At 48.3% G+C, this 25,191-nt stretch overlaps 1 protein-coding gene across 1 annotated transcript in view; it reads right to left on the bottom strand.

Annotated features, from left to right (window-relative positions):
- Positions 1-1,529: 1,529 nt before the first annotated feature.
- Positions 1,530-25,191, bottom strand: part of ARHGAP10 (Rho GTPase activating protein 10) — a 342,299-nt gene continuing 318,637 nt past the window's right edge. The window contains exons 21-23 of the mRNA XM_007472009.1: positions 9,935-10,087; positions 8,749-8,840; positions 1,530-1,723 (exon numbers count right to left, since the gene is read on the bottom strand). Of these exons, the coding sequence (XP_007472071.1) occupies positions 1,635-1,723; positions 8,749-8,840; positions 9,935-10,087 (334 nt within the window). The 3' untranslated portion in view covers positions 1,530-1,634. The remainder of the gene's footprint in view (positions 1,724-8,748; positions 8,841-9,934; positions 10,088-25,191) is intronic.

The raw sequence follows: 25,191 nt of genomic DNA, 5'->3' as shown, positions 1-25,191 counted from the left end.
GGCCCTGGGCTCTTCAGCAGCCCCACAACCCTCCACTGGGCCTGCAATCCAGTATTTTAAATTATGCTGCACTGAGATTGTCCTTACTTTTTTTAGGTAGAACGTGGATACTTTTCAATGGGCCTGTTCCCCTCTACACACCTGACCCCAAACTTGACACCTTACCTGGTCCAGGGGAGGCGAGGTCCAAACTGATAACCAGCGCTCTGGAATCATCTCACCTGGGGAAGAGGTGACGGACACATCCTTCCTGTGACAATCTTAGGGGAGAACTGTGACAGGCCGAGGAGCCTCCCATGGGGAAGACAGACATGCCGGGCCCCCAGAGTGGGCCCTGGGGCAGGGCTGGCTTCACAATCCTGAGGCCCCTAGAAATGAGCTCCACATCCCAGGGACTCCAGGTCAGGGGACAGAGAAGTTCCCCCTTCCCGGAGAGGTTGGTTTAGCCTGTGCCTGGGAGTCGGAGACTGACAAGACAAACAACAAAGCATCCACTGCAGGGGCGTGGCTGAGGTTCCTCCAGGACCGTTCCGAATGCCTGACCCGCCGCCCTGCAGCCCGGCTTAAATCCAGATGGAGACGTGAGCGTCAAGGCCTGGAAAACATAGGGAGTGTGGGGTGGGGACAGGGCTGTACACTGAAGGTCACTGGGAGGGCGGGTCTCACACACAAAGCCCCGGGGGGCAGCGCCCCAGCCCCATCCTGGCCCGGGTTCCTGCAGGACACGCGGGAGAGGCCAGCTGAGGCAGTGGAGGGGGCCCGCCAGGATCTCACCTGTCAGAGAAGACCGCTGCCCCCAGAAACCCCGCTCCGAAGCAGCAAGGCTCCTGGGTGACCCATCCTGCCTGTGAGTGCACACGTGCCAACACCAGGGGACAGTGCATGCCCGTCCACCAGCTGCCAGATCGTGAAATGTTACAGAGTGAGTGAATTCCACAGTCTCTTCCCCACGTGAGGACACAGATCCAATAGTAAATTATATTTTATTTCATGTACAGAGAGCTCGGGGCTGAAAGGTGATAGTTGGGGAAACAGCACACAGGTGAGCAGCATGGAGGAGAAAGCCTGTTGTGAGTCCACCGGTGCCCTAAGTCCAGTGAGTGTGGGGTCCCCAGGGCAGCTGTCCATACGGCAAGGAGCCTCTGTCCGCTGCCCTCTGGGTTTAGACCAATGCACCGCCCGCCCGCGGCAGCCCCTCCACGACACCTGAGTTAAGGGCACATCCTGCAAACGCAGTTCCCTTTCAGGTGCGCAGGGGGTTGTCCGGTGGTGTGGCTGCCAGTGGGGCAGGCGGGCTGGCAGAAGGCTGCCCTTCCTCTCGCTCTGCAGACGGGAAAATTAAAACTCATGAGTCCCAAGGCTTGAAAATGCAGCGTCCACCCTGTTAGCCTGGACATCCTCCTCCCGCTGCGCATATCCGCACAGCCCTCCGCAGGTTTGTGCTGTGCGCCCCCTCTCCCCCCACGTCTAGCAGTATTAAACCACCCCCCCCACCCCTGCAGTGCCAGTCCGTGATCTGTCATTGCCGTGTGTCCAGGTGGCCGTGGGTTCACCTGGGGGGAAGACGGTGCTCACACCCCACAGGCAGGTCCTCGGGGGCCAGGGTCTGCAGTGGGACCCTCACGGGCCAGTTGCTACAGCAGCTTGACGTAATTCTGTGGAATCAGGCCCCTCTTGCCATTCAAAGTCCCTTCCAGCCAGCCAGGTTCTCTTGAGGTTTGCACTGGAAAGGAAGAGAAATCCTTTTTACCAAAATGCTCCTGGGTACTTTCCGCCTGGGAACTCACCGTACCGCTGTGGATCTTAAAGGCTCAACCAACACCGAAGTGGGGGCCGTTCCTGGGATGTCTGGTTACAAATCTACACAAGAGTTATTTATAGGTGCCCCCCTGGTCACCCCAGCCTTCACCTGTCTTCACGCCACAGCCTCCTAACCGGTCCCCCAGCTTCCGGTCAGGTTCTTCCCAATCCACAGTGCACAAAGGAGCTCAATGAACCTTCCAGAACACACAGCTGGACACGGCACTGCCCTGCGTAACATCCACTGTCTGTAGGAACAAACCCAAGCTTGCACGGGCACCTGGCCCTGCCACCTCCCGAACCACCAGTCACTCGCCCACAAGTACATCATGCGGGTCACCCACGGTGAATCATCCAGAGAAAGCCCCAGCTGAGCCTCTAAACCTCTGTACCTGCAGCGCCGTCTGCTGACACGCCTTTCCCCACTTCTTCACCGGGGAATTCTTCCTCGTCAGAGACCCCACATACCCTGTCCTCTGGGGAGTCTTCCTCGGCCATTCTCGGCACTTGCCAGGCCTCACCGGCATCATCTGGGCACCTGTCTGACTGCCACCTGGACGGGGAACTCCTGAGGGCAGGGCGAGACCTTCCACAGCTGGGCACAGTGCCCAGCACACCCCACGTTCCACAAAGAGCCATGACGGACACACAGGACAGTGACCGCAGGCTAGACGGCAAAGGGCACAGGGTCCAAACATCCATCACCAGGGTTTAGAAGCATCCAGTAGCCCCCAGCTGTGGGCAGGCCCCGACTCAGGCCTCGGCCATGGCCAGGAGCAGATGTGGCATCCGTGCACGTAGAAGAAAGGGGAGGTGCGGGCTGGATCAGCAGACCAAGTCGGGGGCTGGCCAAGCAAGGCAGCCATGACCGCAGCCCATCAGAAGACGGTTGACTGTGTAGCTGAAACCCAGCACACATGTCCACGTGCCCAGCACACATGTCCACGTGTCCAATACACATGTCCACGTGCCCAGCACACATGTCCACGTGCCCAATACACAAACGCTTCACGGAACAGCACTTCCTCACTATGTGTGATGCACTCTTTTCTATTATTTTTCAAGGCTGATGGCAACTCAGCAAACGGGGTTCATAACCCACTCCTGTGTAGCAACCCACAGTCCAAGCTCTGCATGGCTGGTCCTCTGCTTTCCTCCCCGTTTATGCCTGGACAACCCTCCTTGCCCTTCAGATACCAGCTGAGGTATCCCCTCCCTCCGAGACCACTCCCAATGCTCCAGACCAGGTCAGAGCCGCCATATGTGCCCCCTACTCATTCCCTGTGAGTTGGGGTGTGTGTGTGTGTGAGACACACACACACACACACACACACACACGACTCTCCCTCCTAGTCTAGGCTCTAACATAAGATGACCTGTGTTCCCCAGCACAGTGCTTGACCAGGATGATTTGCTCAAAGGATGAATAAACAAATGAACCAGAGATGCGCCTTCCAGGTGACCTGGTGGCACCCCTTTCTTCGCACACTTTCACCCCGACATCGTTCCTCACAGCAGGGTTTTTAAGGGGTCTCACTTAATCCCACGCTGGCAATGCCATCGGAGCACAGCCCCTGTTGGGGAAAAGGACTGGATTCTACTGGAAAGGCACCCAGGGATCGTGCAACGTGGGGTAGGGGTCCGGGGGCCGAGTAGATCCTTTCCTCAAACACTCAGGGAGGTAGTGACCATGGGAGAGGAATGAGGACCATTCCCGCTTGTCCCCGCATGCTGGGCTGCCACCTGGCCACAATCTCCTGTGGGGACAGGGCAGGTCGGTAGCTCCACGCCCCACACCAAGAGGCTGCTCACTGAAGACTCCCATGACTCAAGGCAAAGAGTACAGCACTCACTTGGCACACAGTGGGGAGCACTAACTGTGTGCCAGCTACCGCCTACGCCACAGATCCTGTCCTGCCACTAACGAGCTGCGCTGGCCCCGGGCAAGGCTCACATCCTTAAGAACCTGATGAGTATGTGATGACGGTCACACCAACACTGCCTGCTTTCATCATCTTTTCTACTCGTGGTAAAATATATGTAACATATATATGGAGGTATGTAACCACTGTAACCATTTTTAAGTGTACAGTTCAGTGGCATTAAGTACATTCGCAATGCTGTATAACCATCACCACTATCCATTTCCAGAACTTCATCTTCCCAAACTGAAATTCTGTCCCCATTAAACACTACCTCCCTATTGCCCCTCCCCAAGCTCCTGGTAACCTTTATTCTATTTTCTGTCTTCATGAGCATGCCTACTACAGATATGTCATATCAGTGGAATCATACAATACGTGCCCTTTGGTGACTGGGTTATCTCACTTAGCATAATGTCCTCAAGGTTCATCCATGTTGCAGCACGTGTCAGAATTTCATCCCTTTTATGGATGAATACACTATTATATGTATAGACCCCATTTTGTTTATCCATTTGTCTGTCAGCGGACATTTGGGCTGTTTCTACCTTTTGGCTATTGTGAATAATGCAGCTATGCACATGGGTGTACAAATCTATTTGAGTCTCTGCTTTCAACTCTTTGGGCTACATATCCAGAAGAGGAATTACTGGACTACATGGTAATTCTATGATTAATTTCCGAGGACCTACCCCACTATTTTCCACAGCAGCTGCACCATTTTACATTCCCACCGACCGTGCACTGGGGTACCAATTTCTTCACATCCTCACCAACACTCGTTATTTTCCGTATCTTTGATCACGACTATCCTAATAGGTTGTAACGTGGTATCTCACGGTGGTTTCTCCATGGCCTCCTGATTTACCATCCCATAACAAGGACACTGAGCTAGGGACAAGAATACTTTGTGAGAAGCTTTCTCCAGAACAGAATCTGGTCTCAGCTTGGGGTATTTTTTAGCATGATGTAAACAATATGAATGACAAATATCTAAATCATCATTATACAACAAAGAGCAGGGACCCACACTCAACTCAAGAACTGCAGCCGACATTGACGCCTCTGTCCTGGGCTTATTCCTGTGTCCTGCCCTCCCCCCTCACACCCTCCCCCTGCTCCAAGGCGATCGGCAGCTTCAATGGTGTGCTTCTCACTGTCTTACCCCAGAGATGGTTCAAACATAGGTTCATCACGTACGTTTATATCCCTAATAATATACTACTTATTTTGTTTGTGCGTGAGTTGAACCAGAATCATGCACAATAGAGGCTTCTTGCACTTAATTTTTTTTTACTTAAAATGAGTTTCTAAGATTCCCTCATGTTAGGGATATATATAAGAACACAACTGTTAGGTTGTGGGGTCTATAAGAGGGTCAACTTTCTAAGATAATGGCGAGCTGTCTTCCAAGGATTGCTCTTTATATATCTGAGGACTTTATATATCTGAGGGCAGCTTTTAAAGATGAATCTGGGCCACACCTGCTCCCCAAACAATGGACAGATCCTGTCTCCAGGTTAGAAATGAACAAAGTCTGGCAAACAAGGCAGCCAGCCTCCCTGGCCCAGAGAGAGCCAGACCTTGGAAATCCTAATGCCTGGCAGCCCCGGGGAGGGAGACCACTCCCTGCTTGGACTGGTGGGTCCGGCAGCTGCAGGGCTACCTATCGGGAAAGAGAGCAGAACTGACTGGTCGCCAAGGTAACGTATTTCTGAGGTTCCCCAGGCCCAGAGAAAAGGGCACTGGCCTCTGGTTGTCACACGCACATCAGCTGCCCTGAGACCTTACACACGGCGCCCCCTGGAGGATATGGGAGGCACTGCCCCAGAACAACGGCTAAGCATTAGTGCGTCTACTATAGAAATGAATCTTCAGCTTAGAATTTAAACTCAAGTCCAGGCCCACACGGTAAGAGTGAAGAGCAAGGGACAGTTATGGGGCAAGGTGATTACTAAAGAGCCCTTTCCCTTCCACACTCTGGGTCAGGAGTTCCTACTGTTGTATATGTTCGCAACCGCGTGACTACTGACAATGCGGCCCAGGGACCACTTTGACCTGGATTTTGTCTTCTCCAAAGGCCACTGAATGGCGTAAGCCAATTTCCTTTGTTGCCTGCACGAAGGACAAGAGCGGCTGGCAAGGCAAGAGCATTTACGGTAGCTGGAAGACTCCAGATAGACACAGAAAAAACGTCTTAGGCATTTCAGCGATGCTAAGTATCCCTGGTCTGCAGGAAGGACATGTTCCCAGCGACACTCCAGTGGCTGAGTTATAAACAGTGGCCGCCTGGAGCAACGGAAGCTGAGGCCAGGGGAGCTGCTGCTCCGGCCCGGCCTGCGTCCGGCTTCGGAAGGGAAGAGCCGCAGCCGTTCAAGGAAAGGCATCACTAGACGTGCTCTGAGCAAACACTTCTAACTAGTTATCAAGTCTCTGCTAAGAGATCAACTATGCACAGAAGATGAAGGTACAAACACCCAGAAAAGAATAAATCCTGCTTAAGGGCCTTCCATTTCCTGTGACCTTTAAGAACCACCCTAAGAAACAGAAAGTTTGGGGATGTGGGTTCCAATCGTGGTCCCCGTGCATATCTTTGGCAACAGGAGTGGGATGCAGGGGCTGCAAGGCAAGGAGCTCACATCAGACGAGACGTGCACGTGCTCCCGAATGGGGAAGGTGTCAACACATCAACAAGTGTCTCTAGAGCAGCTGGCCTGGGGGAGGACCTGAGGACACCAGCGCCACAGAGCCCGGAATCTGAGTGGTACGTGCCTCGGCTCAAAACGAAGCCAGGTGCACGGTGCGCCAAGCGAGGCTCCAAGGTTGGCAACATCCTCCACAATGTCTGTACTGCACACGTGGCCCAAAATGCTGCCCTGACACATCACCACATGTGTGGACATCCTTGTGGATTAGGATGGAGAGGCTGATGCAGAGAGAACTTAAGGAACTTGTCTAGGGTCACAGAGAAAGTGGAAAAGCCAACTGACCTCAGGCAAAATAAGTGCAGAGTTGATAGCTACCTGCTATCAATCACTCTCCTGTTCCCGAAACACACTGAGATATGTGTGTGTATGCCTGTATGTGTGTGTATACATGGATATGAGTATATACAGAGAGACAGAGAAACAGACAGACAGACACACACACACCTACACACACACTCTTTTTCTTAGGAGGTCTCCTGCAAGTCACCAAGGGACTTTAAAAGTGCAGAACTTCAGTGTCCCGCGTCAGACATCTATCGGCCTTTCCCAATATCCAAGTTGGCAGAACCGGATTTGATTGGGGTCCTGACCCCCATTCCCATGTCTGCGTGCCCAGAGGAGAAGCCCCTGGACCCAGTGTGGTGCTGATTGATCTGAAGTCCTGGCTGGCAATGACTTTAAGGGGAGCACATGACCTCATTCTTGCTATTGAGACGTGAGAGCAGGTCACCTAGGAAGGATGTTCTGAAAAAGTTTTCTCATGCTTAAAAAAAGAACACAAGGATGAGGCAACCCCCTTCTGCTAGGATTGAGTGTGGCCATGAGGCCTGGAACTGGGACAGCCATCCCACCCGCACTGAGGAACCGGCCAGGGGTCCCTGTCCATAAGCAGAGACGGAAACACTGCGGTCTTGGGTGACATCTCTGAGAAGGTGATTAACCAGCCCCTGGAGCTCCCCACGTGCAGACTTCTTAGTGCGTGAGCGAATCCGCTTTCGTGACTGCTTTAACCAGCTCTATCCGTTACTTGCAGCCAAAGGCATTTCTAATAGATACACCTTCCACCAAGGTAAGTGTCCTAAGAACAATACTGTGTTCTGAGGCCCCGAACAAATCTAATCAACCACACAGCGTCAAAATTCACCCTCATTTCCTAAATGGTGGGTTTCAGTGCTCTCCGCTTTCTCTTCTGCCGTATGGGTGCCTGTACATGACAGGCCTGGAGGAGGGCAGCTAACTGACTCTCCTGCCAAAACTGCATGCATGTATGTTATGGTGACAGAGGACTGATCTTGCTTCTACTCCAAGAGCAAAATTTCTCCACAAAGTGTAATTCTGTCATATGTGGGGTTTTGTGTTGTTTGTTTTCTGACACTATCAGGAGTCTCTGGCTCTCCAGAGTACGTATCACACAGATATAGAAATCTACTCTAAATGAGGCAACTTGCTTTCTAAAAAACAATCATCAGCTCATGCCGCATTACTGACAATATAGCACCAGGCGTTGTGTTGATATACTCCGTATATTCCAAACATTCTGGCTAATCAACCATTCCATTCCAAGCATCAAAGGTTCTCGCTGCCTCTCCAGAACCCTTTTGGGCAGCTCTGCCCCCACACAACATCACTGTTTCCATAGCAACCAATGAATTTCATAATGAGGAGGACGGGGAAGGAAGAAATCAAGGGGGAGGGAAGAGATGTACACTGAACCATGGGAGGAATTTGCGCAATCTGAAGCCGGGCATAGCTCCTCAATGCTTATGTGTGACTATTAAACATGCAAACAAAAATCTATACCCTGGTTTCAGTATGCAGAATCAATACCCGTATCTAGAGATTCATGCACTATTCAAACAAGCGAAAACTCATGTAACGCACAAGAATGGTAAGGGAACGATAAACCAAAAGTGGTCGACAAAGCACTTGTCTGTAGCTCAGAGCTGGTGAACCTGAAGCATTTAGGAGGCTAGGGTGGGGACGCTGCGGGAGGAAAACAGAAGATGCAAATCACAAACATTTCTTGACTCCAAGTGGCACCGGCTTCTCTACATCAGGAGAAAGATATCCCAAACGAAGACCCTCAAGAGTTACAAGAGCTGGAGAATAACCAAGATTAAAGCGGAAGTGGGCACCCACAGCCCCCTGGCGTTCGGTTCCTGGAAGCCAGGTGGGCAGGCTCTCGCCCGTCCAAAGCGTCAAGGGACAGACTTCTACTCCTGACAAACCCACTGCCAGGGACCGCCTGTCTGCTCTGGGTGGCAGACCCTCTGCGCCGGCAGAAGACAGCCTCCCACAAAGCTCCCGCTAACACTTACCATCCTCAAAAATCGCTCCTATTTCAAAAGACAATTCCGAGCTGTGTTCTGCTTCACACGGGTACACCGCCCGGGCCTTCCGATTGATGACGCTGAAGAGGGAACACGCAAGGCACCAAGTGAAACATGAGAAACCTCACCTTTCCCCCGCCCGCACTGCCCAAATCTCATTTCTATGTCACCAGCACGGCAGCTCCTTCCAAAAAGGAAATTAGAGGGAAAGGGAACATCGGGCAAACCACAGCACTTGACTGTCAAGTAAATGACAGGTTTCAAACTCCAATCTTTCTTTAGGGAGCCTCTCCGAGAAGCCTTCTCTGAACCTCTTCACCTACTTCTCTCCGCTCAGCGGGATGCCCTTCCCTCTCGCTCAGTGTTATTAGAACCACAGGGCACGTTTATTTCTGAAGCATTTCGGTTTATCTATTAAGGAAAAGCACCGGTGTCTTGAGACCGAAGGCGAGGCAGTGAAGGGCAGAGGCACACGGACACTAAGTGGCTCCAGCCATGCACCTCGGACACCCATCTGTCCACAGTGACGCTCTGCTTTCACGCCTCCCTGGAAGGGGCTCATTGCTCTCAGCTGGGTCTCGCCCCCAAAAGGTACATCAGGCTCGGCTTCTCAACACCTGTCAAAACATCCTGTGTGTTCTTGTGGGAAAAGAACACAGTGGGGAAGGATGGAAAGCAGGCTGTCAGCCAGACGCACACCGAGGCAGAAGGAAGCATCCCACCTCACCGGAGCAGGGGAAGCCACTGATGGGGAGAAGGGCCTCAGCCTGCTGTCCCGGAGGAAGGGCTTTGCTAAAGGTCAGCACCTCTGGCCTCTGCACCACTGGCCCATTAAAGAGCTGTGTTAATTACAGTTTCCAGTGCCCCATTTACCTTCCTTTAAAACAAACCATGTGCTTTCTATTCACGTATAAAAAGTTTCTCCAAAATACGTGGTTTCATAAATGCACAGCCAGCACCAAAGAGTAGGTTCAAGCAGGTCTCACGTAAGGCAAATCTCTAAGAATGTACTTGCTCTTGAACCTTTAAGTCTAAGGCAAAGTTGCAAATGTTGTCCACGAAGTCCAGGAGACCGGAAGCTTCTTCCATGTGGGGAGCACAAGACGTGGCTCAGGTTGATCAAGCCCCTCTGTGTGCCGCCCTCACATTCTACATCACATTCCAAACCACGTACCTTTCAGGTGGCTTGTCCGCTACGGTAGCAGGAAAAGAGGGGGGGAAAGACGACAGCTTGGGTGAAGGAGGTGTAACGGCTGGGTTGCAGCTCGGTGTGGCTGGTGACTGAGGGTTAAGCCACTGGACTGTGGATGACCGGGCCTGGCCTGGGCTAAGCATGGAAGTTTGAAGAACAGGATTAATAGTATAAAGGCCACGGAACACCAAATACATGACACCCCATCCCTCAATGGCTACGGCGATAGTTCCTTTCTCTCTCCTGATGACTGAAAGGGACAGAGTCCTCTCCACCTCCTCCCAGGTCTGGAGCCCCAAGAGCCACACCCCAAAACTAGAGATGCCTCATTGTACTTATTCAGGTTTGTGGAGAAGATCTAGTCTTGTCCAACCTAGCGCCATACTGGTGCACTAATTACAACACCAGAATCCAATGGCCAAAACCAGTTGCTTGGACTTGTGCGGTATTCATGTTTTCTGCTTATAAGGAAAGTCGCAAGAATCTACAGCCAAGCCCATGACCTAGAGCTCTAAATATTCAACAGTGGCCTTTTAATGTCTAAATTGGTACAGCCATTACGGAGAACAGTACGGAGATTCCTTAGAAAACTAAAAATAAAACTACCATGTGACCCAGCAATCCCACTACTGGGCATATACCCAGAGAAAACCATAATTCAAAAAGACACATGCACCCCGATGTTCACTGCAGCACTACTTACAACAGTCAGAACATGGAAGCAACATAAATGTCCATCAACAGAGGAATGGATAAAGAAGATGTGGTACATGTATACAATGGAATATTACCCAGCCATAAAAAGGAACAAAATTGGGTCATTTGTAGAGACGTGGATGGACCTAGAGACTGTCATACAGAGTGAAGTAAGTCAGAAAGAGAAAAACAAATATCGTATATTAAGGCATATATGTGGAATCTGAAAAAATTGGTATAGACGATCTTATTTACAAAGCAGAAATAGAGACAAAGACATAGAGAAGAAAGGTATGGATACCAAGCGGGGATGGGATGAACTGGGAGACTGGGACTGACATATCTACACCATTGATACTACGCCTAAAATAGATAACTAATGAGAACCTACTGTATAGCACAGGGAACTCAACTCAATGCTCTGTGGTGACCTAAATGGGAAGGAAATCCAAAAAAGAGGGGATATACGTATACATATGGCTGATTCACTTTGCTGTACAGTATAAACTAACACAATATTGTAAAGCAACTACACTCCAATAAAAAAAGAAAAATAAAAAAATAAAAAAATAAAGCTCTTTCATCTGGTCATATACATGTGGCAACTCAGAACAGAATGCCACTGGGCATCAAGATTCCTGTAGAGTGGACCAAAGACTAGCCTTTAAGGGAGAAACCAATGAACAGTAAATCGTTGGTGACCTTAACATTCCCTAATAGTTGCCAATTTTGAAAATAAGTTAATGTAAAAAGGTCAGTAAACGGACTCATGGAGGGGCCTCTAAACGTGGAGGGTTCGATAAATACATGCTGATCTGAATAAATTATTCTTCAATGATTTCAAAACTGGAGACTTGTGACTATGGTCTACGAAGCTTTGCTTTAAAAGCCCAGTGCTGAAGGCTTCTCGTTTTACTCAAGTACATTTTCAACACATATGTCTTCAACGCTGCTATACCCAGATGCCCCTCACCTCAAGTTCACCCTCTTTGGCTAAAACCAGTTTCTACAAGCAGCTTCCGTGTCCTTCCATATTACTGCGCGTTATCTTTGATTCTTCTTCTAAAGCAGAACTAACACCACGTCCTGTCCATTTTTACTGCAAAAAGCTCCCAGGCTGTTCCTTTCTCTAAGCTCTCGTCATGAACAGGAGACGATCCCATTCTCACTGCTCATGCCGGGGTCACGGCGGAGGTCTCCTAGCCAAGGCCCTAGCCCCAGGCCTCCCATTCGGCCAGTTCCATCAGCCACATTCAGCCACCTGGGTAAGACCCAGTCCACCCCGTGTGCCTCCCCAGGAACAGGCGTGTGCTCCCACCTGCCCTGGCAGCCTGGCTGCTCAGCCCACAGCTCTGCTCCCCTGACTTCCCCTCCTCCCCGCTCAGGCTCTTCCGCTCCTCTGCTGGCTCCAATCTGTCCCCCCCGCCCCCGCCCCGGCTCAGCTCCAGCTGCCTCCCCCAGTTCTCCTCTGGGCTCTCTAAGTCACAGACCTTCTCTGAAGGCCCGTCACACCAATAAATGGGAGGGCCAATCAGCATGAGTTGTTCTGTGTTGGTTTCAGACATTTCTCTCACCTCTGGGTTGAGAGCAGCTGGGTTAACTCTCTGTGTAGATTCACAAAGCCGGGCAGAGGGCTTGGCACAGGAAGTCTTCAAGCCACATCTGAAGCAGCCAGTTGACATGTGCTAACACTACAGCTGAGTATTATACACCAGGCCCGTGAAATATTGCATTACTGACTTGATAGATATTTAGTACACAGAAGGTTGCCTTTACTCTGATCAGAAAAGGGGGGGAAGGAGGAACATTTTAAAAACATTATTCTCTGAACAGCTTATTTACAATCCCCCTATCCAGCCATTCATCTGGAAGTCATAAAACCTACTTCATACCAAGCAAAGACACCTAGAAATCTCAAGGCGATCTGTATCACCAACAGCAAAAGTCACTCAATTCTTCAGCAGAAAATGAAACCTTAATGGGTTCTTACTAATCAGGAAGGGAGAGGATGGCGTGAGTGAAGCTCTGACAGAGAACTTAAGACCAGAGTTAGCCAAACAACTGCCATGTTATCTCCCAGCAATTACTCAAGGCGCTGGTGGGTGCTGGTGGTGGTGGAGGATGAGGTGTGTTACCCCACCCGAACCAACCCTTCCTGGTCATAAATAGCCAAGTGATGAAATGACGGCCATCTATCTGCTGAGAGGGAGGACAGCTACGGGATGAAGATAAGGTAACAGTGTGCGTATTTATAAGGCTCTTTAAAAGGAAAGGTCATAAATTTTACAGCTATGATCTGCTTCATCCTCACATCTTTCTTTTAAAAAGAAATGTTGGGCTTCCCTGGTGGCGCAGTGGTTGAGAGTCCGCCTGCCGATGTAGGGGACACGGGTTCGTACCCCGGTCTGGGAAGATCCCACATGCCGCGGAGCGGCTGGGCCCGTGAGCCATGGCCGCTGAGCTCGTGCGTCCGGAGCCTGTGCTCCGCAACGGGAGAGGCCACAACGGTGAGAGGCCCACGTACCGCAAAAAAAAAAAGTAAAATAAAAAGAAATGTTTTGTTTTGTTTTTTTGTAAAGGGAAAATACTCCTTCTGGCAAGTGAAAGAATTGTTGGAATAGCAGGTGCAGAAGGTGAGGGCCTATCCTTAGCTCGGCTTTCTCCAGCCTGTCCCAAAACAGGAACTCAGAGTCACCCATCCTTGTCCAGAGTCAAGCTCACAACATGAGCCTTTCTTGCTTCTTGGTTTGTTCTCTGTGATTTTTCTGTCTTCTGTCAACACACAGATGTGCTATGTGATCCCACACTCACTGGTTCACCAAGAGAGTCTTTTCAGGCTTCCCACTTAGACCTAAATTTCTGTATTTGAGTCCCTGGGTTTCCCCACAGTATCTCAGAAGCCTCTGCTCGGGACTTCCCTGTGGGCATAAACTTTGCAGACTGGACTATTCATATCCGCCTCTAATATGGGGAGGAGGTATCGTTAAGTCACGTGGAGAACTAAGTCCTGTGAAAGAGGAGACCTGCCCAGCCAAACAAAGTTCAGGAAACGGAGCCAAGTAGCCATGAGAATATAAGAAAATTTCCATGGGCTTCTTCGCTGGGAAGGAGTGGGGATGAGGCAGGAAGCGGTTAAATATACTCAAGACCTAAGACCTGAATTCTCGCCTCAGCCAGCAGAGGCCAGATGATGTTTCACAGGTGTCTCCAAAAGCAACCTGCCAACATTTTTTTTTTTGGAAGGCAAGAAATTGTAAACATGAGTTTCTTTATATAAACCATCCCCTACTTTCCAGAATTTGGGTTTTATTTTGTTTTTTTTGGTAATAAGGATCAAAAAATATTTTTTAATTCTTTAAAATACTTATAATTTTCTCAAAAAGCAGTAAAGTATTCCTTTTAAAGGAGAATTTCTGGCATTGTCTTTCTCTTCTTTGACTTAAAACATTTTAGAGGAACCCTAGGCATTTGGGAAACGGCAGCCCAGAGCAAAGGTCTAGCAGTTTTTCTCAGCCTGGGCCCTCGGTGTGATCTAGCAGTTTTTCTCAGCCTGGCCCTCTGGAGAGAAGGCGTCCTAAGGCATCCATGTACATAATGAATTAACACCTCTCCTGCATGTCTAGAACTGTTCTAGCTACCCATGCATTGGGAGACAATTCAATACGGGTCTCTGGTGTTTCTGCACTTCTAGTGAGCAAAGGATGGATTATCTTTTCAAGGATGTTTTCAGAGCACAGGGCCTTGGAAGATAAAGGTGTGTCTTCCCCTGGAGCGAAGAGCAGGCTTTACTGTCATAAAAGATCTGGTTTTCCTGAGCTCTGGGTTTCTCTCTTGCTAACACTCCACAGGCAGGTGTTATCTGGGCCACGGGGCATCACCCTGTGGCAACTGGGATTCGGATTAGTACTCTGAGGACTGCTACGGCTGTGATTAGTACAGTCCTTTGACTCTGACCAGGAGCCCAATGTCTTCTGCCAGCATCCTTGGAATCACGGCAGGCCAATGCGGGACCCTGCAAAGCAGAGTCAAATTTCAGATGTCACAGTTCTTGACAGCATCCTTGGGAGCACTGAGAAAATACCCAGGTCATTTTTTTGTATTCTGTGGTTCAGAGGAGAACCCTGGCTAAGAAAGTCTTTGGGTTAAAGATCAAAACTGGTAGGTGATCTTAGAATTAAAAAGTCCACTGCCTGCTAGAACACATGGAATATTTCAAGTGTTCTCTCCTACCACTTCCCAAATTTAAGCACTTAAAAAAAAAAACCCAACTACTTAATTCCTTCTTCCTCCTGCCCCTTTAACTATGGATTTTTGATGACCAAGACTGGCATGATCAGAAACCACTGATTTTATTGAATAAGGAGCTACTGAGCAATTATAAAAAAGCACCTAAAGTGCCATGTTTCCTGAAAGCCAAGCTGTGGTTTGCAAAAATGCAGGCAGAAGTCTACTCTTCCTGAAAAGCTCAGAAACCACATTTACCAAAACAGAAATAAATTACAGAGAAATATGAATCTGTTTCTCTGCTCTCTTCCCAATTTTACACACTAAACTGAAAGCATCATGACTCCTCTCTGTCTTCGGGGCAAAAGAGCCAACCTCCTTTTGAGGAGAAATGTTTCCTTCTCAAAGAAAAGGAAGAAATGGAAACAAGAGGGTTTCACTAAAAACACCGAGATTTCCTCCTGCTAACTCAGAAACTCATCCTCGAAAACTTTCTGACATTGGAAGGCTACCTGGTATTCCTAAGGCAATGGGAAGTCTCCTGCCTGGGGGCGGGGCAGGTGGAGTGGAACACACATTTGTGAAGGTGACGAGCGAATTCTCTCCACTAACACCACTCTTGCCTTGGCAAAACAGGTCTGCACGTCAGGGAAAGACCGTGTAGCTTTCACGATGGGGAGGAATAACAACATGAATTTATGACAATAACATGAAATTATGACCATTTCTGTGTATGTGTACACTTTACAGAGTTCATTTTTCTGAAAATGTAACAAATCAGAGGTATATGCTGCTTGGGATTCAAACTGTGACCCGATCGTCTCCAATACCAGACTCCACGCGCCATGCATATTAAAAAAAACTTTTTGGCAGCAGAAAAGCACAAACGTTTCAGAAATGGGGGAGGGGACTTAGGGCCTTAACTGTTAAAATTCGACAACAGCTGCACCAGTCACCAGAGAACGTCTGCCTCTAACAAACATTTCTTGCAAAGCATAGGCAGGTCAGGCTCTAGGCGGTGCCGGCAATACAAGTGCCCGATTCCAGGCTCTGGGAGCACAGAGCATAATTTAGCATTTGAGGGAGGATACATATCAGGAAAAGAAATGACTGCTTCTCTGAAATGATTAAATCCCCCATATACCAAGATATTTGATGATGGCTTTTATAATGTCGGCATCAAGTCAGAAGTTTGCACCGGAAGGAAAGACGTTAAAACCTCATTTGCAAGGTCTCCGAGCAGAAGCTAACACATTAGTGACATGATCTTTCATTCCAGGCTGGGAAACAACGTACAGCATAAGTCTAGAACAGCTGTCCTGGGCAAAAGTGTTTGAAAATGTTAATAAAGACAGAAGGAAATATTGTCGATCTGTATATTATGGGAAATCTCTGTTCAAATAAATGCCACCGTTCTTCTTTAGTGCCAGAGAGGGGGAATTCCCCAGCCAGCACGCTGTTGGTCCCAAGTGAGCACAGTGAGGGACACAGCCGTGGGGAGAAGCATGCACCTGTGACAAGTGGCCATAATCTACAGCACTGGGCCGGGAGGACATCACTGATCATTAGGAGGGTTCGAATTGGACCCTGTTCGCTCATCACTCTTGGTCTGAGAACTACCTGTCAGGCCCCATGCCTGCCCTGGGGACACCCAGGGAACTATAACAGCTGTTTTCCATGAGCACCCAGTCAGGTGAGAAGAGAATGACAAACTGATGATCATGATGCAACGTGATGAGCGCCACACAAGAGAGGTGGCCAGGGTCCCGCAGGAGAACAGAGGAGGGAGCAGCTGCCACGTAGGCAGACAGGGAGACTTTCCGCCCGGAGACCACGGCGCCACTGTCAGTATCATCACGCCCTCCCTACATCCTGGCACAGTCGGTACCGTGCCAGGCACAACTGGCACGCGTTAATTCACTCATTCCCAGCTATGCTACCGCTCCACGTGACACATGAGAAGCCGAGAGCAGAAAGGTGACGGTGACTTACTCAAGGTCAATGTCGGGTCACAGCCCCGTTTTGACAAGACCGCACGGAGCTCACAGCCTCAAGTCCCTCCGAGCGAGCGGCTGGAGTGGGACACAAGGAGCTGAATGGAGACACAGGAGAGTCAGAGGCACTCACTGTGCAGGTCCACTGAGTCAGATGCTCACAGGCAGGGCGACTGAAGGATTTTAATCACACCGATTACAACTGCATGAAACGCCGCCACTCTACACAGACCCTGGGTTCCAAAGACAGCCCTGGCAGTGTGCCCATTTACAGTTTCCTAATCTCCCTCAGCTTGTTCTTTTTTTTGTTTTTAAAAAAAAGGAGGCAGGGCTTCCCTGGTGGCGCAGTGGTTGAGAGTCTGCCTGCTGATGCAGGGGACACGGGTTTGTGCCCCGGCCCGGGAAGATCCCACAAACCGTGGAGCGGCTGGGCCCATGAGCCATGGCTGCTGAGCCTGCACGTCCGGAGCCTGTGCTCCGCAATGGGAGAGGCCGCAACAGTGAGAGGACCGCATACGGCAAAAAAAAAAATAGGGCAGGAGGGGAGGACACTTCTCACTCTCAGAGGCTGGGGCAGAGCTGGCATTATCAGCCTTGGCTGAGGGTCAGCCACAACTGAAACTTGGGAGAGTAACAATCTCCCTGGTCTCAGTTTCCTTAGCTAAAATGAAAGTAAGTGTTAACAGGCTGGGTGGCAGTAAGATGTAAATAAGATGACAGGTATAAAGCACCCAGCAGTGACTGGAGAACAGTGAGTACTCAACAGGTGAAGCCCTTCTTATGAGCATTAGGTATATCGCCTCTGCTTTCCAAGCTTACATCTTCACCAATGAATCATTTTCTTTACCAAAAGACAACGAACTCTGTCAAAGGGAAAAAACTATAAATATTAAGTAAATGTCACCATTGGGGGAAAAAAGTTGCTAAGTGCAGTATGATTGCATATGATCCAAGACTGAATCCTGGAACAAAAGGACATGAGTGAAACAATTAGTGAAACAGAAATAAAGTCTGTATGTAACAGTATCGTACCAATGTGAATTTCCTGGTTTTAACCAAAGTACCATGGTTCGGTGTAAGATGTTAGTAGTAGAAGCCGGGTAAAAGGTCTATGGGAACTCTCTATACTATCTTTGTAAATTTTCTGTAAATCTAAAACTATTTCAAAATAAAAAAAAAATTTTTTTTAACAACAGGATGTAAAAAGAATAACCCCAAATAAATTTTTCAATCACTGAAGCACTAAAAAGCCTTTTGAAATTATGATCACACACTTGATGGCATCCAAAAGCCATAAGGAAAACTTTTGGTTAGTTCAATGACATGAAAAGATTCCTAAGAGTTACATTTAAAAATCACTTGGACCGCCCATCTAAAACATGGCAATTAACCACAACTGTTGAAACTGGTTTTTAAGGAGCATGGGCTTTCCCAAAAAGATCAGTTTTGTTTATAGATTAGATCGAGGTCAGCAAACTTTTTCTGCAAAAGGCCAGACGATAAATACTTCAGGGTCTGCAGGCTGTAGGTCTTGCAACTACTTAACCCTGCCATCATAGCAGCACGAAAGCAGCCACAGACACAATTGTAAATGACTGGGTGGCTGTGTTCCAATAAAACTTTATTTATTAAAAAAAAAACAGGGAGTGGTAGGCCACAGTTTGCTCACCCCTGGATGAGATGGACCAGATGTGAATCCATTTCGTAGTGGAGAGCTGGAAGAGGTGATGATAATGATGGTAAACTCCCCTGGGCTCGAGAAGCCCACTCGCCTTCCTCCATCTTCACTGGCTTTGCGGCGTGGGGACTCCTGTGTGCGCCAAAAGCCGATCTGCAAGCACCCAGGGCTTTCCTGCAGCAGAAGCTCTCCTGACTAATTGCTCAGGATCACCTCCCATGCAGGAGGCAGACAGCCAATAGATCGAGCCAGCACGTAAAAGCAAGAACTTGGTCCCCCTTGAGAAAAAGGAGGGAGGTGGGCAGGGAGAGGAGGAAAGGCACGGAAGGAAATCTCTCAAACACAGACAAGACAGAACCTTTTGAGGTTGGATACAACCCCACTGAACACTCAGTCCTCACCCGCCAGGATGCTGGGGGGTTTCCCTCCTTGACAAGAAAGGACACCACTACCTAGTCAGCCCATATCTTACGAAGTTCACCCCCAGGCTGATCATTTTCTCAGGGTTTGCTATGAGAGAAGTGAGTTACATCTCTGACTGATCTTTCACTCAAAGTGCTCCTTGAATTGCATTTCTCTTCCTTCCAGATGATCACTGTGGAATCAGGGACCAGGCTTGAACTTTAGCTTGCTAGCCGAGCAGAAAAGGAGCTGCAGCTGCGTTTCAGAGAATTACAGGGCTATAGAGAGGTCTCAGCATTGTGGTCCCGCAGGGCAACTGACGGGAATATTTCCACAAGCTCAATTCGTATGTGGAAGACAGCCACCAGCCAACGTGAGGGTGGAACATATAAAACAGGGGCTCCCAAGCACAGCTCAAAAGGGGTACAGCAATACTCTGCTAAGAAAATCCTCTGGTTACTTACCAAGCTGTTTTACGGGGTACCTGTTGTGATAGGTGAGCTTCCCATACTGCTCAGAACAGTTTAGAGAGCTGGCTGGGTCCCACTGGGAACCCTATGCCTTGGTCATGAGCTACCCAAGGGCCCTATTCTCCGAAGCTTCTACAGAGGAGGTTTCTACACAGCGAGGCAAGGACAGGAGCCGCGGGTTCTCCTGGTATAACCACTATAAATGCTGGAAACAATGCAACTCAGGTCAACACTAGAGGCTTCTCCAGGACTCAAGAGCCTATTTTCCCTAAGCCATTTAGTGGGGAGATTACATAACTGATGAACCAGGAAGTTGGGTCAAGTTCAACTAAGAATATTAAATTAAGTTCTCGGAGGAAAGGAAAATGCAAGTAGGTGGCTGCCTAGGGCTCCCAGGGGAGCCGTGACTAGGTTTTATTACATGTGGTACCTTGAAACCTCACAACAATCCAGAGGGCTGGGTGCTGTTACTCCCCCTTTGCAGATAATCTTGCTAAGCCTTGGTTTGCGGAAGTAATTTATATAAGGCCTCCAAGGTTTTAAGTGGCAGGAGAAGAATGCAAAGCCAGGATTGTTTGACTCTAAAATCAGTGCTTTACCAGTCTACACCACGGTCTTCCAACTCACAGAAGGCTGGAGAGGCCCCAGCCTTCATTTCAATATTGAGACCCAGCCAACCAGTCCATGCACAGCAAATGATACGTTACAATAGCAAAAACCAAAGAAACAAAAAAGAAAAGCAAAAACAAAACAAGACTAATGAGAAGACTTAATTTTTGTTCGTTTGCTTGTTCGTTTGAATCTTAAGCAGTAGAGCAGTTACTACAAAAATTCAGACCAGCGTCTTGAATTTGGAAAGTCAACTTTCATTACGGGGCTTTAAAGTTAGATGAATGACCAACCATTTGGCTTGAAAATAAAATCTCTGAATTTCAGAACCTGTAGTTAGAGCACAGCAAAGGAAGAGGTGAATTAGGCCACATGCAAGTGCCAAGTACACAATACAAACACCAAAAATACCCTAGCAAGACACAAGGGACATGTATGGAAGGCTGCGAGGATGCTAGGTGGTCAGTCGGGATGGCGTAATTTCTATACTGAGTTGGAGAGAAGATTGAAGAAGATATACAGGACAAAAGTTATCCACCACCACCACCGCAATGAGTGTGAATAGACTGAGGGTCGATGGCCAAGCACGTGGGCCCTGAGATTAGCTTCAAGAGCTTTACTGGATATCATGTTACTCATGAAAAGATTACGGATGCTTCTCTGTTGCAAAATATCAAATTTCCAAGTCTCCCAGCTCTGCGGCAGGGGAGGATGCCCTCCTCCACAAATCTCAGCCAAAGGTGTTGGATGGTGAATGTGCCGCAATTCAGATTCAAGGGTTTATTCTCCATAGATAACTATAAACCACAGCAACATGTCTTAACACAGGGTCAGCGCTCCCTCTTCAAAACAAGGGCAGCGGCCAGCTGACAGCCACTGTTAGCTCACTGGGTCTCAGAATCGGGGGAAAACTACAATTGAACAACGTTCCCATATGCCACCAGACTTTCCATACCGACAGTAAAACAAGTCCAAGGGAACCACAGATCACAAGGGCAGACAGATCCGGGTCATAACCCTTCTCTGTCCCTTACTAGTCATGTGGCTTGGGGCAAATTTCTGACCTTCTTTGTGCCTCCATTTCTCTATCTTTAAAAATGAACACAGGGCTTCCCTGGTGGCGCAGTGGTTGAGAGTCCGCCTGCCGATGCGGGGGACGCGGGTTCGTGCCCCGGTCCGGGAAGATCCCACATGCCGCGGAGCGGCTGGGCCCGTTAGCCATGGCTGCTGAGCCTGCGTGTCCGGAGCCTCTGCTCTGCAACAGGAGAGGCCACAACAGTGAGAGGCCCGCGTACGGCAAAAAACAAAAACAAAAACAAAAAACATAGTTCTACCTCACTGGGTCTGATGTGAGGATCAACATGACATAGTTATAAAGCAGCTACAACAAAGTCTGTGGCCCCCGAGAGTTAATGCTCCACAGTCTTTGATTCTGAGAAATGCAAGAGAGGATCTACCGCATCAAGCCTTCTCTGCAGCCTCTCACCACCAGCCACTGCTGATGCAGAAGCTTCTGCCCCCTCTAAGTCCCCAGCCCCCAGCAGGTCCAGATGGGCTAAGCTCTGGGCAGAAGTCGCAAGGCTGCTGGGGCTCACAGCAAGGCGGTCTCTACTCCTGCTCATTCATGTGCTTCCCTACGAGCTATCTTACACCTCCATCTTTCTGAACCCACCAGGGTCTTTGCCGCTCACTTAGGTATGGGAGACTGGCTTCCAATCCACTCCTCACAGCACCCAGCGCCACATGAAGGCACCAGCTCTACTAGAGACGCCAGTCAATGGAACCCACCACTTTCTGTAAGCAGGGTCCACCTACAGGTAAGCAGAGAAGAAAAGGTGCTCCCCTTATTAGGATATGAGGTCCTAACTAGCCAATAAAGATACTGGAAATGCCTGTGATGGGCAATTCACTTTTGGGGGTTAAATACCACCGTCTCCTGATCTCTTTTTAAATATACATAACTTTTCTCCCCTTTTTACAAAAGCCATGTGTGCATCTTAGTCAAGTTAGCAAAAAAGCAGATATGCACCCCCCCCCCAAAAAAAAAAAGAGAGAGAGAAAACTTTTAAAAGTTAAATTCCCTATTTTCTTTTGAAACAATCCAAATTTAAGACATCAACTTCTAGGGTGAACTGACTACCCTGGCAGGGTTGTGAGCAGTAAAGTCAAGGAGCAATGGGGTTGAGGAAGCCCTCCCTGAAGGGGTGGAGGAGAGAGAGAACAGAAAGAAAGAGAGACGAAGGGAAGAGGTGAAGACAACGTTTGCCTATGACTGCTACCTTATAATTTCTAAGTGTGCACCCAATTTCACCAAAACCTTCTAAAAATTGTTTCAGGTGACTATTTTTCTGAACTTCAGATAAATCACTCATGGTTTGTTGTCATAGACACAAAGCCAGTTTAAGGGGTACTTTGCTATCTCCCCGCAAAATTCATCAACTCCCTGAAAAGCAATCATGGAACCAAGTCAAGTAATCTCAAATGCCAAGTAGCTGTCTATGGGAAACCTCTATCTGTTTGCCCAGTTTAAAGGAAGTTATTATTTCATAGACAAGAATAAAAATGGTCACCAGTGAGCACACACAGTCTACAGATGACATGCACGAGGCTGTAAATGGGCATGGGAGCTTACCGTCTAATGACTTTAACCAACTAGCACCAAGCCTGGGCAGGCATGTATCTCTGATGCACAACAGCGGCTCAGGGCAGCATCGGGGATAGACGTGTTAGGAACACCTTCACATTCAGGATAAACCAAACCAAACCCAGCCTCTCACTGGGTGGGAGAGAAGGATCTATTGCCCTCCCAGCCTGCCAGAGCACAAACTGAGTTACATCTCGGGGTACCAACATTCCCAGCTACGAAGAACTATTCTAAGATGCTGCTGCCATCTTGACTATGGACACATGCTAGCAGAAGGTACTCCTTTTCATTTGAAATCTGTAGAGGAAGCAGATAACAACTCCTGGTATCTACTTACAAGAGATTTTCTTTTGTGGCAGAAAACCTAAAAGAATTACTTATCAAGGACCTGCTCCATCATTTAAAAATGAAGAGAAAACTACTTTATTGGGGAAAAAATGACTTTGGAACATTTGAAATACCTTGACCTATGATGTAACGTCCTCCAAGGAGACTGAGCTAGCAATTCTTTACTGGCAATGAAGTCACCCATCACCTTACTTGAGAGTACAGGTAAGGAATAGCTACAGATTGACTGACTGCAATGAATAATACCCACAAGTCATAAACATCAGCAGAAACCCAAGAAACCCAATTCTGCTGGACTGTTTTCTACCTGTCTGAGACTACAGCTGTATTTACACACTGCCTATATCAGAATATCAGCTGCTGTAGGTTTTCTTGCATAAGTTTGCTTTCTGGTAGCTGGGGTCATGGCATTTCTGTACAATAGAGCTACTGGGGTCCTGTGTGATCTACATACATTTGGGCTTCATTTTTCAGGACCTAAGATAAGGCAAGTATAAGTTTTGGAACAGAGAGTCACCAGTCTGGATTAAAACCAAGCAGTCCAGGCAGTGCCTCCTTTTTAAGGCTCTGAGAAGAGTTCTAATGACTACACAGCAACTTCGGTTTTATTAAAAGGGCTCTTAATCAGATTTACACAGATCCTACTATAATCAATACTGTACAGCTGGTATGCAGAGATGATGGATTTAAAAAAAAAGAAACAAAAAGAAAAGCACATACAATGAAAACTAAATTTATAAGTGCTAAGGAAATAAAGAAAAACGCTATAAAGAGAAAATGGTGAGATTAGTTCTGTGAAATTCCCAAAGAGTTTTAAATTGCCTAAGAGACATTCAATGATACACAGAAAGAAATGAGACTTCCAAAAGAAAAGCATTTTTATAAATGCATAATAATTTAAATGGGAAATAAAATATTTATTAATAACTATGTCAATATCACTAAAAAGTTCAAAGAGTATGAGACCCAATTTTATTGTCAAGAATTTTATGATCGAGGGCTTCCCTGGTGGTACAGTGGTTAAGAATCTGCCTGCCAATGCAGGGGACACAGGTTCAAGCCCTGGTCCGGGAAGATCCCACACGCCATGGAGCAACTAAGCCCATGCGCCACAACCAACCACTGAGCCTGCACTCTACAGCCCGTGAACCACAACTACTGAAGCCCGCGTGCCACAACTACTGAGCCCTCAGGCCATAACTACTGAAGCCCACGCACCTAGAGCCCGTGCTCCGCAACAAGAGAAGCCACCGCAATGAGAAGCCCGCACACCACGACAAAGAGTAGCCTCCGCTCGCTGCAACCAGAGAAAGCCTGTGTGCAGCAACGAAGACCCAACGCAGCCATAAATTAATTAATTAATTAAATCTATTAAAAAATAATTCTATGATCGATCTTGGAGTGAGGGCAAGATTGGATAGTGTTATGCATCTAATGTTTGTGATCCCCCCCGCCAAATCTGCATGTTGAAACCCTACCCCCTCCCATGGGATGGTGTTAGGAGGTGGGGCCTTTGGGAGAAAATTAGGATGCAATGAGAGTGGAATCCTCATGAATGGGATTAGTGTCCTTCTAAGATCCACGAGAGAGCCTGCTTCCGCTCTCTGCCCTCCATCATGTGAGGATATGTGAGAAGTGAGTAGTCTGTACACTGGAAGCAGCCTCCCACTTCAACCCAGCCAGGCTGACACCCTGACCTTGGACGTCCAGCCTCCACAACTGTGGGAAATAAATTCCTGCTCTTCATAAGCCACTCAATCAAAGTATTTTGGTTATAGCAGCCCAAACTGAATAAGACTGATAGATAAGCAGGCAGGCAGATGGAGACACTGATGTCGATATATAGATAGACACACACATATACTACTATCAAATAACAATAAAAGGTAAGTACTAACTAGTACTAGAAGGGGATCGTTTTCTAACATCACGTATTGGGTATAGACAGAGGAAGGGATTATTCCGAACCCTCCAGTAGACTAGAGCCCTAGAGAAGGCTACCTGAAAGTGAAAACTAAATTAGATCCTCAAGACAGGTCAAGATTGTCTTGATCAGAAAGGAAGGGAGACATTTCAGGCAGAGGGAATCAAAGTTTGCAGGGGCACACCCAAGGGCTGCTTGAAGACAGCAAACACACAGTCCTAGGAAGAGAGAAGAGGGGAGGGGAGGGGGG

This window comes from Lipotes vexillifer, unplaced genomic scaffold (genome assembly GCF_000442215.2).
Source record: "Lipotes vexillifer unplaced genomic scaffold, Lipotes_vexillifer_v1.1 scaffold269, whole genome shotgun sequence".
NCBI lineage: Eukaryota > Metazoa > Chordata > Mammalia > Artiodactyla > Lipotidae > Lipotes > Lipotes vexillifer.
This window is presented reverse-complemented; position numbering and strand designations above follow the sequence as displayed.